The sequence below is a fragment of the Panthera pardus genome, unplaced genomic scaffold, assembly GCF_024362965.1.
Source record: "Panthera pardus isolate Hobbes unplaced genomic scaffold, ASM2436296v1 HiC_scaffold_12, whole genome shotgun sequence".
NCBI classification, from domain to species: Eukaryota; Metazoa; Chordata; class Mammalia; order Carnivora; family Felidae; genus Panthera; species Panthera pardus.
In genome coordinates, this window is record NW_026526677.1 from 30863843 (window position 1) to 30876464 (window position 12622).

General features: G+C 37.0%; 1 protein-coding gene across 1 annotated transcript; it reads right to left on the reverse strand.

Moving 5' to 3' along the window:
• Positions 1 to 3664: 3664 nt before the first annotated feature.
• FSHB (follicle stimulating hormone subunit beta) lies at positions 3665 to 5970 on the reverse strand. The gene is made up of 2 exons (XM_019456592.2): positions 5812 to 5970; positions 3665 to 3895 (listed from the first exon to the last, which is right to left on the reverse strand). Exons 1-2 carry the CDS (start codon positions 5968 to 5970, stop codon positions 3665 to 3667), a joined length of 390 nt encoding a protein of 129 aa, XP_019312137.2.
• Between the last annotated feature and the right edge of the window lie 6652 nt (positions 5971 to 12622).

A 12622-nucleotide genomic window follows, 5' to 3' on the forward strand; every position in this document is an offset into this window, starting at 1 on the left:
AACTTGATTGCAAGGAAGGCTAGAAAATGGAGTTCAGCTTTATAGCCAGGAAGAAGTAAACACAAATCTTGGTGAACATCCTAAATTCTGCCTCAATTCCTAAATGAATATTAATGACTGAGCCTTGCACACTAGCTGTGTGACTTTAGGCTCAGGGCCCATCTCAACTTTCTTATAATGGGCATAAATTCAGGATTAAATGTATAAAGCATATAAAGATGCTTTGTCACTTGTTAACTAGCAAACACTTTGTGTGTATGAAAGAATATAATGAGTACCTGGATAGCTCTTCCCCAGATTATATATATGTTAACATTATACCATATTTGTAACTTTGATTTATGTTAAGATATAAACATTGTAAATCTAGTTTGAGGTTCCTTAAGTACTTTCCTCCAGTTCCATTCATCTTTATCCTTCCTCGCTATTGTGAACTTAGTATTTATTAATCTTGTATACTGATACCACATTTTTAATCACTTAAACTGGTCAGTAAGTCAGCACTACTGAATTCTACGATAGTCGGCAAAATCTTTCATGGGAGGAAAGGCATGGTATTCTGTTAAAGCATTCCACGGTGGAAGATACAAAATCATCCCTCAACCCTCGTAGATGGTCTCAGGTATAGCAGCCTCTTGGGAATGAGGGAATGGGGATATAGGAAGTTGAGAGATAGTCATAGGTCAGACCATGATGAGCCTCATGTGTCAGCTAAATATTAAGATTTTATTTTGAAAAGAAAGTGGAATCCCATTCATTTTTAGACATGATCAAAGTTGTGATTTGTGAGGAATTGACCCATGAGGACTTCTCAGAGGTAGAAAGACCCTTGCTATAATGCTAAGGAGAGATAATATGGCTTCTAAAATAGTGGTCCATGGGGTTAGGCTCTCAAGCACTTGCAGAGCTCACAAATGTTCTTTCTTGCTGCTTCATAAAGGATTGTACTTCAGTTTGGCATGGGGGTGTCTCAGGTGGAAAATGTTGCTCCTTCCTAGCATTTTGACCTTGATGTTCTAAGCTAAGTTGTAGAGATCGCTCTACATCAAGATTATAGTCCTTCTACTGGACTCCTAAAGCACCTCACATTCATTATATTTTTTAATCTTTACAGCAACCCTGTGGCATAGTTACCATCTTTACTCCATTTTAAAAGTGAGGAAAGTGATGCCCGGAGTAGTTAAATAGCTTGCCTAATATTACTAGAAAGAACCTAAGCTATGTTGCTTTACTTAGGTCTGACTTACCATCTTGACACATCATCTCTTTTAAAGCATAACATCTGGTATTTATTGAGGAATGCTGTGTGCCAGGCACTGTTCTAAGCCCTTTACATGTGTTTTCCCATTTAATCATCTGTATAACCCTCTGAGGTAAATATTATTCTCCTCATTTTACAGCTGAGGAAAAAGAGATCCAGAGGATTTAAGTAACTTGTTTAAGATGCTACATCTGGACAAGGTGATTAAGACAAGTTAACTCTGGAGCCATTGCCCTGTACTGTCTCTAACAGGAAGGCAATTATTTTGATTTCTAAAAGTATAGCGAGAAGGAAAACGTTGTTATAATTTAAAGCTCTTATTCAACTTTGCTTAATAAGCCCTAATTTCAGTGTGTCACAATATTGTAAAGAATATAAATAAGCCACGATCAGTACCAGATTTGAATGGGCATAGCTTGATTATCAATACTTACAATTTTGCTTCAATCTTTGTCAAAATGACTTCTTAATATGGTGGAGTAGTCATAGGAGAGCTGGCTAAGAGCTAGGAGGCCAGGGTTCCTTTTTTTTTCTTTTTAATTTTTGTTTTAGAGACATAGAGACAGTGTCTGTGCATGTGCAAGGCGGGGAGGTGTGTGTGTGTGTGGGGAGAGAGAGAGAGAGGGAGAGAGAGAGAGAGAGAGAGAAAGAGAGAGAAAATGAATCTCAGGCAGGATCCATGCTCAGTGTCGAGCCTGATGTGGAGCTTGATCCTGCAACCCTGAGATCATGACCTGAGCCAAAATCAAGAATTGGATGTTCAACCAACAGAGCCACCCAGGCCCCTAAGATGCCAGAGTTCTAATCCTGGTTCTGCCATGAACTGTCTTTGTGATCTTGGGTGGGTCAATTAATATCCTTAGACTTCAATTTTTCCATTTCAAAAATTCAAAAATGAACTAGAAAATCTCTAATGTCCCCACCCACTCTGTGATTCTTTGTCTCCCACTGCCCCCCCCCATCAGAAACTGAGTTCAAAAAATGATAGGAAATTTAAGTAAACACTTCTAGAAATGCGACAAAATTAATTTTAATGTTTCCAAAGGTGAGAACAATTAAATATTACAGAAGAACTAGGAATTATTTTTTAATATTCTTTCTACTAATATAAAGATAAGACATATTTTAGTCATTTGCTTATACATGAAAAAATCTAAATCTAAGACTGTGGCTAGCATCTTTATTAAAAAAATAAGATTTAAATAAATTAGACAATATAAGTATGAAATAACTCCATGACTAAGAGAGGTATCACCTTGAAAAGAAATCAACTCATGAAACAGTTTTAATATTTATCCTCTTGAAAGAAACAGATATGGGAGAACATGGATAGACAAAAGAAAAGATTGACATACAGAGGATTCTAGAAAACAGGTAGTTTTTCTTTTTCCTCCTAGCTAACTCTTTCTAAAAAACATATTTTTTTACACAAATGTGTTTGTAGATAGGATAAATGTATTTACTAAGTTGACAAAATTGCTTTCCAATCTACTTTCAAATCCACCTCTCTTCAAAGGAGTGAATCCTAGCCTGGAGCGCAGGGTGATGTAGTTTTTTTTTCTACTTCTCAAAGGGAATTTTTCAGGAGCCTGACAATATTTGTTCAATTTGTTTAAATGATGAAATAGATACGGGCTAATTTTCCCAGGCCCTCATTAACATTTCTTGCTTTTGCCCTTTAACTGAAAGGTTTGGTAGTAATAGTTAGAAATCCTGAGCTCTGGTAACCCCCATATACACTAAGCAATTCATGCAAGATGCATCGTATCTCAGTACTTCATGTGACAGAGAAGGAGAGGTGAGGTGGGGTTAATGCCCCCACTTTCATGGACTGATTGGCATTGCTGAAGGCAATCTCATCAGCCAGAGTCAAACATGCTCTTTTAGTGTTTCCTATCCCTACCTTTCAGATCTTACTTTCCTTAAGGAAGCCATTGTTGAATTTCTTACTAAATTTCAGGCATGATGCTAGGCATTAAGACTATAATCATGAAGATGCTGGCCCTGCTTTTGAGGGCTCAAATGTCTAGAAGGCTGCCTTTAGTACTCTGATCCATTCCCATCTTATTTCTGCCCTTTGGGCCTAAAATCCCTTCCTTTTAAGGAAAGGGGTTGCCTGAGAGGATTTCTAAGGCTATTAAATAGGAAAGCACCCACATGTCTATAAGTTAAGTAAGACTGAATAAAATTTATGGAACAGGTTTATAGGGTTGAGTGGTGACAGGCTCCTGGCCCCAGCATTCTTAATTCCTGGACCTCCTCTGCCTGGAGAACAGGGATCAGGGGTCTAATGATCCCCTGGTCCACAGTGGTTTGCAGCCTGGGCATATGGACACACACAGACTTCTTGGATATTTTGGTCCTTTAGGACAAGGATAGGTCACCTGAAATGTCCATTGCTCTTTATTCTTTCATTTCACTGAAGGAGCAGTAGCTGGGCCCCAGACCTTGTACGGTGCAGTCAGTACTGTCACTATCACACTTGCCACAGTGACATTCAGTGGCTACTGGATATGTATACAGGGAATCTGCCTGGTGAGCACAGCCGGGCACTTTCACTGTCTCGTACACCAGCTCTTTGAAGGTACATGTTTTCTGGTTGTTGGGCCTGGCTGGGTCCTTGTACACTAGATCCTGAGGAGTTTAGAAAGGAGAGGATTAGGTTAAAATATGCTGGAAGTTTCTATGTAGCATAATGAAAATGAGATGGAAACTTAATATTGCTTGTTCTAACATTTACCCATTAAAGCTCACTTAAGGAATTCCTAACCAAGGAAATATGATCTTATAAATATCCTATTTCCTGGTTCTGGAAATCATATAGAAAAGATAAGTCATTCCCTTTCCTACTCCTTATGTCAATATCAAATCTTAAATATTTCTCAAACTGTAGAGAAATTTTAAATTTCAATATAGAAAAAGATGAAAAGTGAAATATAACAGAAATTTTAAGTTGATTTTTGTACTTAGTCAAAAGCTGTATTAATGACAACATTAACCATAAAATACTGAAGTTTAATTTCTCAGAAAATGTTTCCAAATACATTGTCCCTTGGTGTTTATAAAAGGCCAAAAAAGACATAATAGGAAATGTTAATGCTTAGCTTAACATGACTATGAAAGCTCATGGCAAATTTTAAATATTTTACTGTTTTGTAGACATTTCCCTCCCTTAAATGTTGTATATTTTGCAGGGCTTTCGGTTTCAAAACATACACGGTTTGCATATGAAAACATTTTTTTAAAGTTTATTAATTTGAGAGAGAGAGACAGACAGACAGACAGACTATGAATGGGGGAGAGGTAGAGAGATAATCCCAAGCAGGTTTCACCCTGTCAGCACAGAGCCCAGCCCGAGGTGGGGCTTGATCCCAAAGTGAGATCATGACCTGAGCCAAGATCATGAGTCAGATGCTCAGCCGACTGAACCACCCAGTTGCCCCTGCACATGAGAACTTTTAATCCAGGCAGAATAGGTTTGTTCCAATAGTTTCTAGAAAAATTGTTTGCATCACGAGAGGAAATTTGCAGTGCTGCTTAATTTGTTTCAGTATCATGCTACCAGGTCTATTGATCAAACTCATTTACTGCCCAATAAATATATTTCATTAAAAAGTTATTTTCAGTTTCAGTCTATAGAATGAAATTTTGCATAGATAACCAGGTATTATAGGAGAACAAAGTAAACAAAGTAGAAACTCTTTACTTGAGTTAATGCAAAGAAGCTGAGTGAATACAAACTAGTGCTTTAATGCTTCTGTGCTTTGTTTTTCTCAAAGACATGAAGAAGTGAGTAGGATTGCTGATTCATTTTGGTTCTAATAGTCTGTATGCATTGACTGTGTTCTCAGGCTACTTGTTGCCATTTCTAATCAGGTAGACCAATAAGGCAGTTTTTATAATATGGCTGTTTGTGGGGCACCTAGGTGCCTCAGTCTGTTCTTGATCAGGTCATGATCTCATGGTTCACCAGTTCAAGCCCTGTGTTGGGTTCCATGCTGACAGTGCAGAGCCTGCTTGGCATTCTCTCTCCCTCTTGTCTGTCCCTCCCCCAGTCATGCTGTATCTCTCTCTCTTTCTCAAATAAATAAATAACTGTAAAAAATATGGCTGTTTATGTTTTTTATGTGGTGTAGAAACATATTTTGATACTATCTCTGTTGCAAAGATATGGCTTCAATTACAGAAAATGGCTTTTGGGGAATATTTTAGATCTGTTATTAAATATACGTATGTTTACATGTTTATCTCTCTATATGTAAAATCTGCCATAGCACTACTTTTTTTTTTTTTTGGAAATGAAGAATTGGCATATTTCCAAGTTGATCAGATCAAATCTGAGGCTTCCCTAGATTTATCCTAATCAAATCCAATCCCAAACATCTAACTGATATCATAGCAATTAACCACAATCGTAACACAGGCAGTATTGGCTAAAGGACTCATGGCTATTATTTTGAAAAGTTAAAATATTCATAAAGTGAGAATTAATGAAGCCAGCCTTGTATAGACCCTTACCACCCTCACTTCCAGCAAAGCAAAGTTCCTACCCGGGTATAGCAGTAGCCTGCACACCAAGTGGCATTGATGCTCATGCAGAAGCGACATTCCTCTTTTTCCACTGTGATGGTGATGTTTGTCAGCTCACAGCTCTTGCAGCAGATTACTCTCCAGCAACAGAAAAGGAAGCAAAACTGGACTGACTTCATCCTGGTCTATAAAGCAAACAATTAAGACTATGAGAAACAAACAACAAAAAAACAAATAATTATAATCATTATGTAAGTTGGCCAAACCAAAAATAATTGATCTTCCCATCCTCCCCAGTCACATTTTGCTTCAGCAATTTTTTCCTTCCTTTTTCTTTCCTTCTTTGTTTCTTGAACAAACATTTCCTCTTATACTCCTTCTTGTTTTTTTTTTCTTTTTTTTGTCAAAGTAAACCCATATTGCAGGTCAAAACTCCAATATAATGATTTAAGCAGAGCAATAATATAAAGATTAGAGTATTTAAGTGATTATTCTGAGGATGGTAATTTGTGATTGTCATATTTGTCCATTCATTACCATTTTAAAGACTATTTTTGTTTAAAAAGAAAAAAGAAATTCTATACTATAAAATTAGCTCATCATTTTTAGCATCTCATAAATATCATCATTTGCTTTTGCTCACCTTTGTTAAAATAAGACTATTTTAAGAAGCCAGGTGAATTGGTCTATGTAAAGTTCAATTGCTTGCTAAGAGTGACTACAGCATATTAACCATATTTAAGAATCAAGTTGACAAGCACAAATTGTCTACACAACAGTAGTTGAAAAGGTCTTGATTTGTTCTCCAGATCCTGGAAAACCTATAATTTTAAAAGTAACCATCACCACTTGATAACTATAGATGTCAAGACTCACCTTTGGTTGGCTGTCTAGTCTGGTGAAAGCTGTAGACTGAGTCATCTGAGTTCACCTTTTATACAAAATCATGTGCAACTAACACCTTGTGGATTTGTTGGGTATTAATAAGACCAATGTTACCCTGAAGCTTGCTGTAAGTGAATCAGTGTTTAGGTAGACAGGGAGATCAAGCCTTACTAAAGTAGTCTAAACGCAGTAGATCAGGAAAAATAATGTTACCAGAGATTATGATTTTGTACAAATTAAATTTGATATAGTAGCACACCCACTCCTTTACCTTGTCAAATTAAATGTGACTCTAGGTTTTTCTTTTGTATCTTTAACTCAGGGAAATCAGAATCCTTTCCAAGTATTGTTTTAGCCCTGTTGAGAGGGTGCATCAAAAGATATGATTAATAAATTAGTCTCAGAGCAGCTTGAAAGCTGTAAGGGAAGAAACAAACAAATGGAAAGTCTTTCATTATCTGACTCCTATCTAAAGTATAAATTGTATTTGTCTTTACCTCCCACGTCCAGATCCTCTAATCTCAAATGTTATTCTTTAATTTATGCTTTACTTGTAATTCTCTAAATGTTCTGCTGATTCATTTCTCCAGATCTTTACATGTGCCGTGTTTGTCCTGCCTGAAATGTCTTTGCTTCCTACCTGTGTTCTCCAATACCATTCCCATCCCTGGTAAATTTCTCAACCTTCCACACTCACCTGCCAGAATTTAGGATGGGAAATGGAGGAGAGCTTTAATCACCACCTTCTGTTTTGGAATCATTAATATCTCTCTGTTTCTCCCAGTAGAGTATGAGCTCCTTGGAGACTGGGATTGATTTTTTTTAACAAATATCTATTATTTAAACAGTGTGGCTGGAACAAAAGAACAATGGTAGAAATATTAGGATATGATTTCAAAGATATAACAGAAGTCAAATCATGTAGAACCTTGGTTTTTACTGTCTGTGAGAGGGGATCAATTGTAGGATTTTGAGTAGAGGAGTGACATGTTCTGATTTGGTTCTAAAAGAATCCCTTGCTAAGGTAGGGGAAGAAAGGTAGAAACAGGAAGGCCTATTAGATGCTATTGCAGGAACCCCGGTGAGAAATATTTGTTCACAGTAGTGTGGTGGCAATGAAGGTAATGGGACATAATCTGATTCTGGATATATGTTGAAAGTAGAACCAACAGAATTTTCTGACAGATGAATGTTGAGTGTGAGAGAAAGAAAAGAGTCAAGGATGACTAGAGATTCTGGCCTGAGCAACTTTAAGGATAAACTTGCTATCAAATGAAATGGGAAGGCTGTCAATGTAGTAAGTTTTTAGCAAAGATATAGAGTTCCATATGGACATGTTAAGCTTGAGATGTCTTTAAAACATCTAAATAGAATGCTGAATCTAGATTTTGGGAGACATATATTGGCTGAAGGTATACATTTGGGAGTTGTAGACATGAGCCTAGAAAGAGATTACCAAGGGAGTGGGTACAATAGAGGAAAAAGAAAGACCAATAGTTGAGCCTGGTATACTCCAACGTGAAGAGGTCAGGGATAAGATGAAGGTTTTTTTTGCTGCCTTTTTCTTTCTTTTTTTTTTTTTAATGTTTATTTCATTTTGAGAGAGAGAGAGAGAGAGAGAGAGAGAGAGCGAGCGCTAGTGGGGAAGGTACAGAGACAGAGGGAGACACAGAATCCAAAGCAGGCTCCAGGCTCTGAGCCATCAGCACAGAGCCTGACATGGGGCTTGAACTCACGGACCGTGAGATCATGACCTTAGCCGAAGTCAGATGCTTGGCCAACTGAGCCGCCCAGGTGCCCCTTTGCTGCTTTTTTTCTAAAGGAAACTGAGAAGGCCTTTTGAGAAAAGACAGGAATGGAGAGAATGTGGTGTCCCAGAAGCTAAGGAAGTGTATCAAGGAATGAGTGACAGCTGTGATAAATGCTGTTGTCAGGTTAAGATGAGGACTGTGAATTGTACAGCACATGTGGCAATGTTAAGGTCACTAGTGTCCTTGGCTAGATAACTTTCTCTGGAGTGAGGGGGATAAAACCCTGATTGATGTGTATTTTAGTTATTGACAAGAGAAAAAAAAAGTTGAATATAGACAACTTTTTCCAGGAGTTTTGATACAATGATGACCAAAGAAGTAGGTGATTTGGTAAAGTGGAAATAGCGTAAAGATAATTTTCTTTTGATATCTTTGTTTTAAGATGGAAGGAATAACTGTGTATTTGCATCATGATACAAATGATTGAGTAGAAAGAGAGAAATGACTATGTTGGAAGAAGAGAGGAGAATTTCTGGAGTGTTCTTGAGTAGGTAAGAAGAAACTGACTTTAAAGCCTAAGTGGAGGGACTGGCTTTAGACAGGAGGATGGAGAGATTATTCCAGTATCAGGCAGGAGGCAGAGCTTGTGAGGGCAGGTGCTGGTGGGTGCAGAGATGCGGTGGGTGCAGAAGATGGGGAGTGGTAGGTGTGGTGAACGGCTCTGTGCAAGCTCTCCTGTGATTAATTCATTTTCTTAGTAAAGTATGAAGTAAGATCATCATCTGAGAATAAGGATGGTAGAGGAATTGCTGAGGGTTTTGTAGAGAGAGGAAAATATTTGGGGAAGACCTCTGCAGGCTGTCTTTCCAAGCTCCATTGTCAGCAGGATTCACCTCTGTGGAGGGAGACTGGAGAGTGAAAAGAAAGAAGTCAGAGTATTTCTCTCCTTTACATTCTTCTTTTCTTGGCAGTAGCTGCATTTTCTCTCTGGGTCCAGGTCATATCAGACAGCTCCTCCCTCAGTGTTTCCGGCTTCTGTGAGGAAACTCCTCTTATGGCTTGAGCTTCTGCTGGGTGGTCTTACATTTTGGCTATGGAAACCCCACTTGTGTCTTCCAGTCCTGAGGGTAAGCGGACTTCCTGTGCTGTGCTGATTTTTGGGTTGCCTCATTTTCCCTGCCTGGGTTCTTAGCAATTCTAACACTTGGTAGTCAACTCTCTGGATTAAATTCCTGTTTAAAATTTCTGTTTTTTGTATTAGGGGTCATTGCTCTTTTCCTGGTTGGAAGCTGATAACACCCGCCTTTATTTCTAGCTCTATATTGTTTTTATTAATTCCATATTTGATGAAATATTCAACATTATTCAGGGAGACCCTATGTCAAATTCTTACTTTATTGAAGCACCTCCCCACTTCCCAATATACCATGTATTAAGGACAAAAGGTTCTGTTCCTTAGGCTAGATCTTCTTTTCATCTAAGCTACTCCTACAAGCACTACTATAGGACTTCATTTAGATGTAGCTTCTTTAGTGTGCATTCACTCCACCTTACACAGTAGTCATTATTCTCAGTCCAGTGCTTTCTGTTTTGTTTCATTAGTTCCCAGGACTTATCTCAATGTTAACACTCATCATATTCTATGTGTATGTGTTTATTTGTGTGTATGTATGTGTGTGTGTGTATATATAGTTATTTTAAATATATATATTTTAGATATATATTTAAAATAAGTATGTATATTTACATAATAAAATAAATATATATTTATTTATATTTATATAAAATAAATATATATTTACATATATATACATATATATTTTAGAGAGAGAGTACGAGTGGGGGAGACTAGCGCAGAGCCCAATACAGGACTCGATCCCACAACCCTAGGATCGTGATCTGAGCCAAAATCAAGAGTTGGATACTCAACGACTGAACCACCCCTTATCACATTATAATTTAAATGTGAAACAGACTTATCTTGTGAATTCTGGTGAACCAATGACCTCAACTGTGTAATATTCCTAGAATTTCTACCTGTACATATGCTCAATGACTCACATTCTTCTTTCATTTATAAAGAATTTTTAGAGGTACCTGGGTGGCTCAGTTGCTTAAGTGTCTGACTTCAGCTCAGGTCATGATCTTATAGTTCATGGGTTTAAGCCCCTCATTAGGCTATGTGCTGACAGCTCAGAGACTGGAGCCTGCTTTGGATTCTGTGTCTCCCTGTCTCTCTGCTCCTCCCCCACTTGCACTCTCTCTCTCTCTCTCAAAAATAAATTTTTTTTAATTATAAAAAAAGAATTTGTAAAGTCATTTTTAAATGTTTGAGTTTAAAAAATAGGAAATTAAGTACTCATGCTTGTATTTTGAGAAACTACTTTTTCCTTCTATGGTATCCTTTTTCTCCTTTTCTTTGCCTATGTGAATTATGTTTCATTATGTAGATTTTTAAAGATGCTTAATGTATTTTAAATAATTTCTAATTCAAACGTGTCATTTTTAGTTATTCAAATTAGTCTTAGTTACTTAAATTTATTTCCTTTAGGGGCGCCTGGGTGGCTCAGTCAGTTAAGTATCCGACTTTGGCTCAGGTCATGATCTCATGGTTTGTGGGTTCACGCTCCATGTCAGGCTCCGTGCTAACAGTTCAGAGACTGGAGTCTGCTTCAGATTCTCTTTCTCCCTCTCTCTCTGCCCCTCCCCTGCTTTCATCCTCTGTCTCTCTCTTTGTCTCAAAAAAAATGTTAACAAAATAAAAAAAAATATTTCCTTTATTTAAATTACACAGTAATATATAATATATATTATGGGATATTTCCATATTAAGTACTAAATTTTTATATTTTACCCTACCGAATTACCCAACAATAGTATGGAGCTGTTGTACTGTCCAGTATGGTAGGCACCACCCACTTGTGGCTATTAAACACTTGAAACGCAGCTAGTCCAAACTAAGATGTACTATAAGTATAAAATACCCACTGGGTTTCAAAGAAAGCATATAAATTATCTCAATGATTTTTCTGTTGGTTACATTGAAAGGACATTATTTTGGATATATTAGGCTAAATAAAATACTACTAAGTCAATCTCACTTATTCCTTTTACTCTAAAATTACTTTAAAATGTGGTTACTAGAATATTTTAAATCACATAAGTGGCTCATGCTATATTTTTATTGGACAGCACAAGTATAGAACATGTTGGCTGATGAGTAAATTTTCAGAAGTTATAAGACCTGTTTACTGGTCTAATGTCTGGCTCTGTGTATTACACATTGCCAGTCTAGGTCAACTGATAGAACTAAAAAATAATAAAGTGAAAAGTCTATTGGTTGACATGTTTATTAACATGAAGATACAATAATGCACTTTATATTTTTCGGTGATGGGGTCAGGAGGGTCAGTCTTCATGTTAGCAGGTAAACTTCTTGTTCTTATCCACTGGGGCAGTCAGATGGAACTTTAATTTATTTCATTCTTTGAGACAGTAGCATACTGTGAACAACGAAATGAAATCTAATGCTCATCTTTATTGCATTTTCTTTTCCTCAGAGCAAGATGGAATATAGTAGCATAGAGCTCTCCTGATAGAAACTCTTTTAAAAGCAGTAATGGCACTCAGAATATTCCATGATAGTGTTCCAGTAAGAAGGCAGTACATTTGGTATCAGTCAACTGATAATGCATGAAGCTAAAAATATTTCCTAAGCTTTATAGCAATTGTGTTTTGCATAGAGTAAGCATTCAGTAAATACTTATGGATTTGATTTTTGTTTTGATGCTAGTTGGCAAATTTCTAGAAACTAAAGAATGAAGCACTAAGAATAGAATGGACATCTAAGTGCTAACAATATATTGATTCTTGATGTGGCCTATACTGAAAATAATGTGAAAAGATAATAATCAAATGTTGGAGTGGCAGTTACCCCATCATGAAATGCAGATTCCAGTTGTTTGTACATCTTTTGTTTTCAGAGGGAGCATCTCCTATATATGTATACACACACATAGACATACATAGAAAATGCTGACATAACCATTTACGGTGCTTTCACAGCTTCCTTAAGTTCATGTGTATCTTTTGAGAGTAGTATTATGGTCCTCATCTTACAGAATACAAACATTTACTGAACACTTACTCTGTACTCGTCACTGTGGTAAATACTTACATACATGGAACCATTGAA

Bases quoted from the DNA above. Each gene is read 5' to 3' on its own strand.
- FSHB (XM_019456592.2), bottom strand. From the start codon at position 5,970: ATGAAGTCAGTCCAGTTTTGCTTCCTTTTCTGTTGCTGGAGAGTAATC. The intron at 3,896-5,811 runs GTAGGAACTTTG...TAAACTCCTCAG, and splicing joins CAGGCTACTGCTATACCCGG to GATCTAGTGTACAAGGACCC.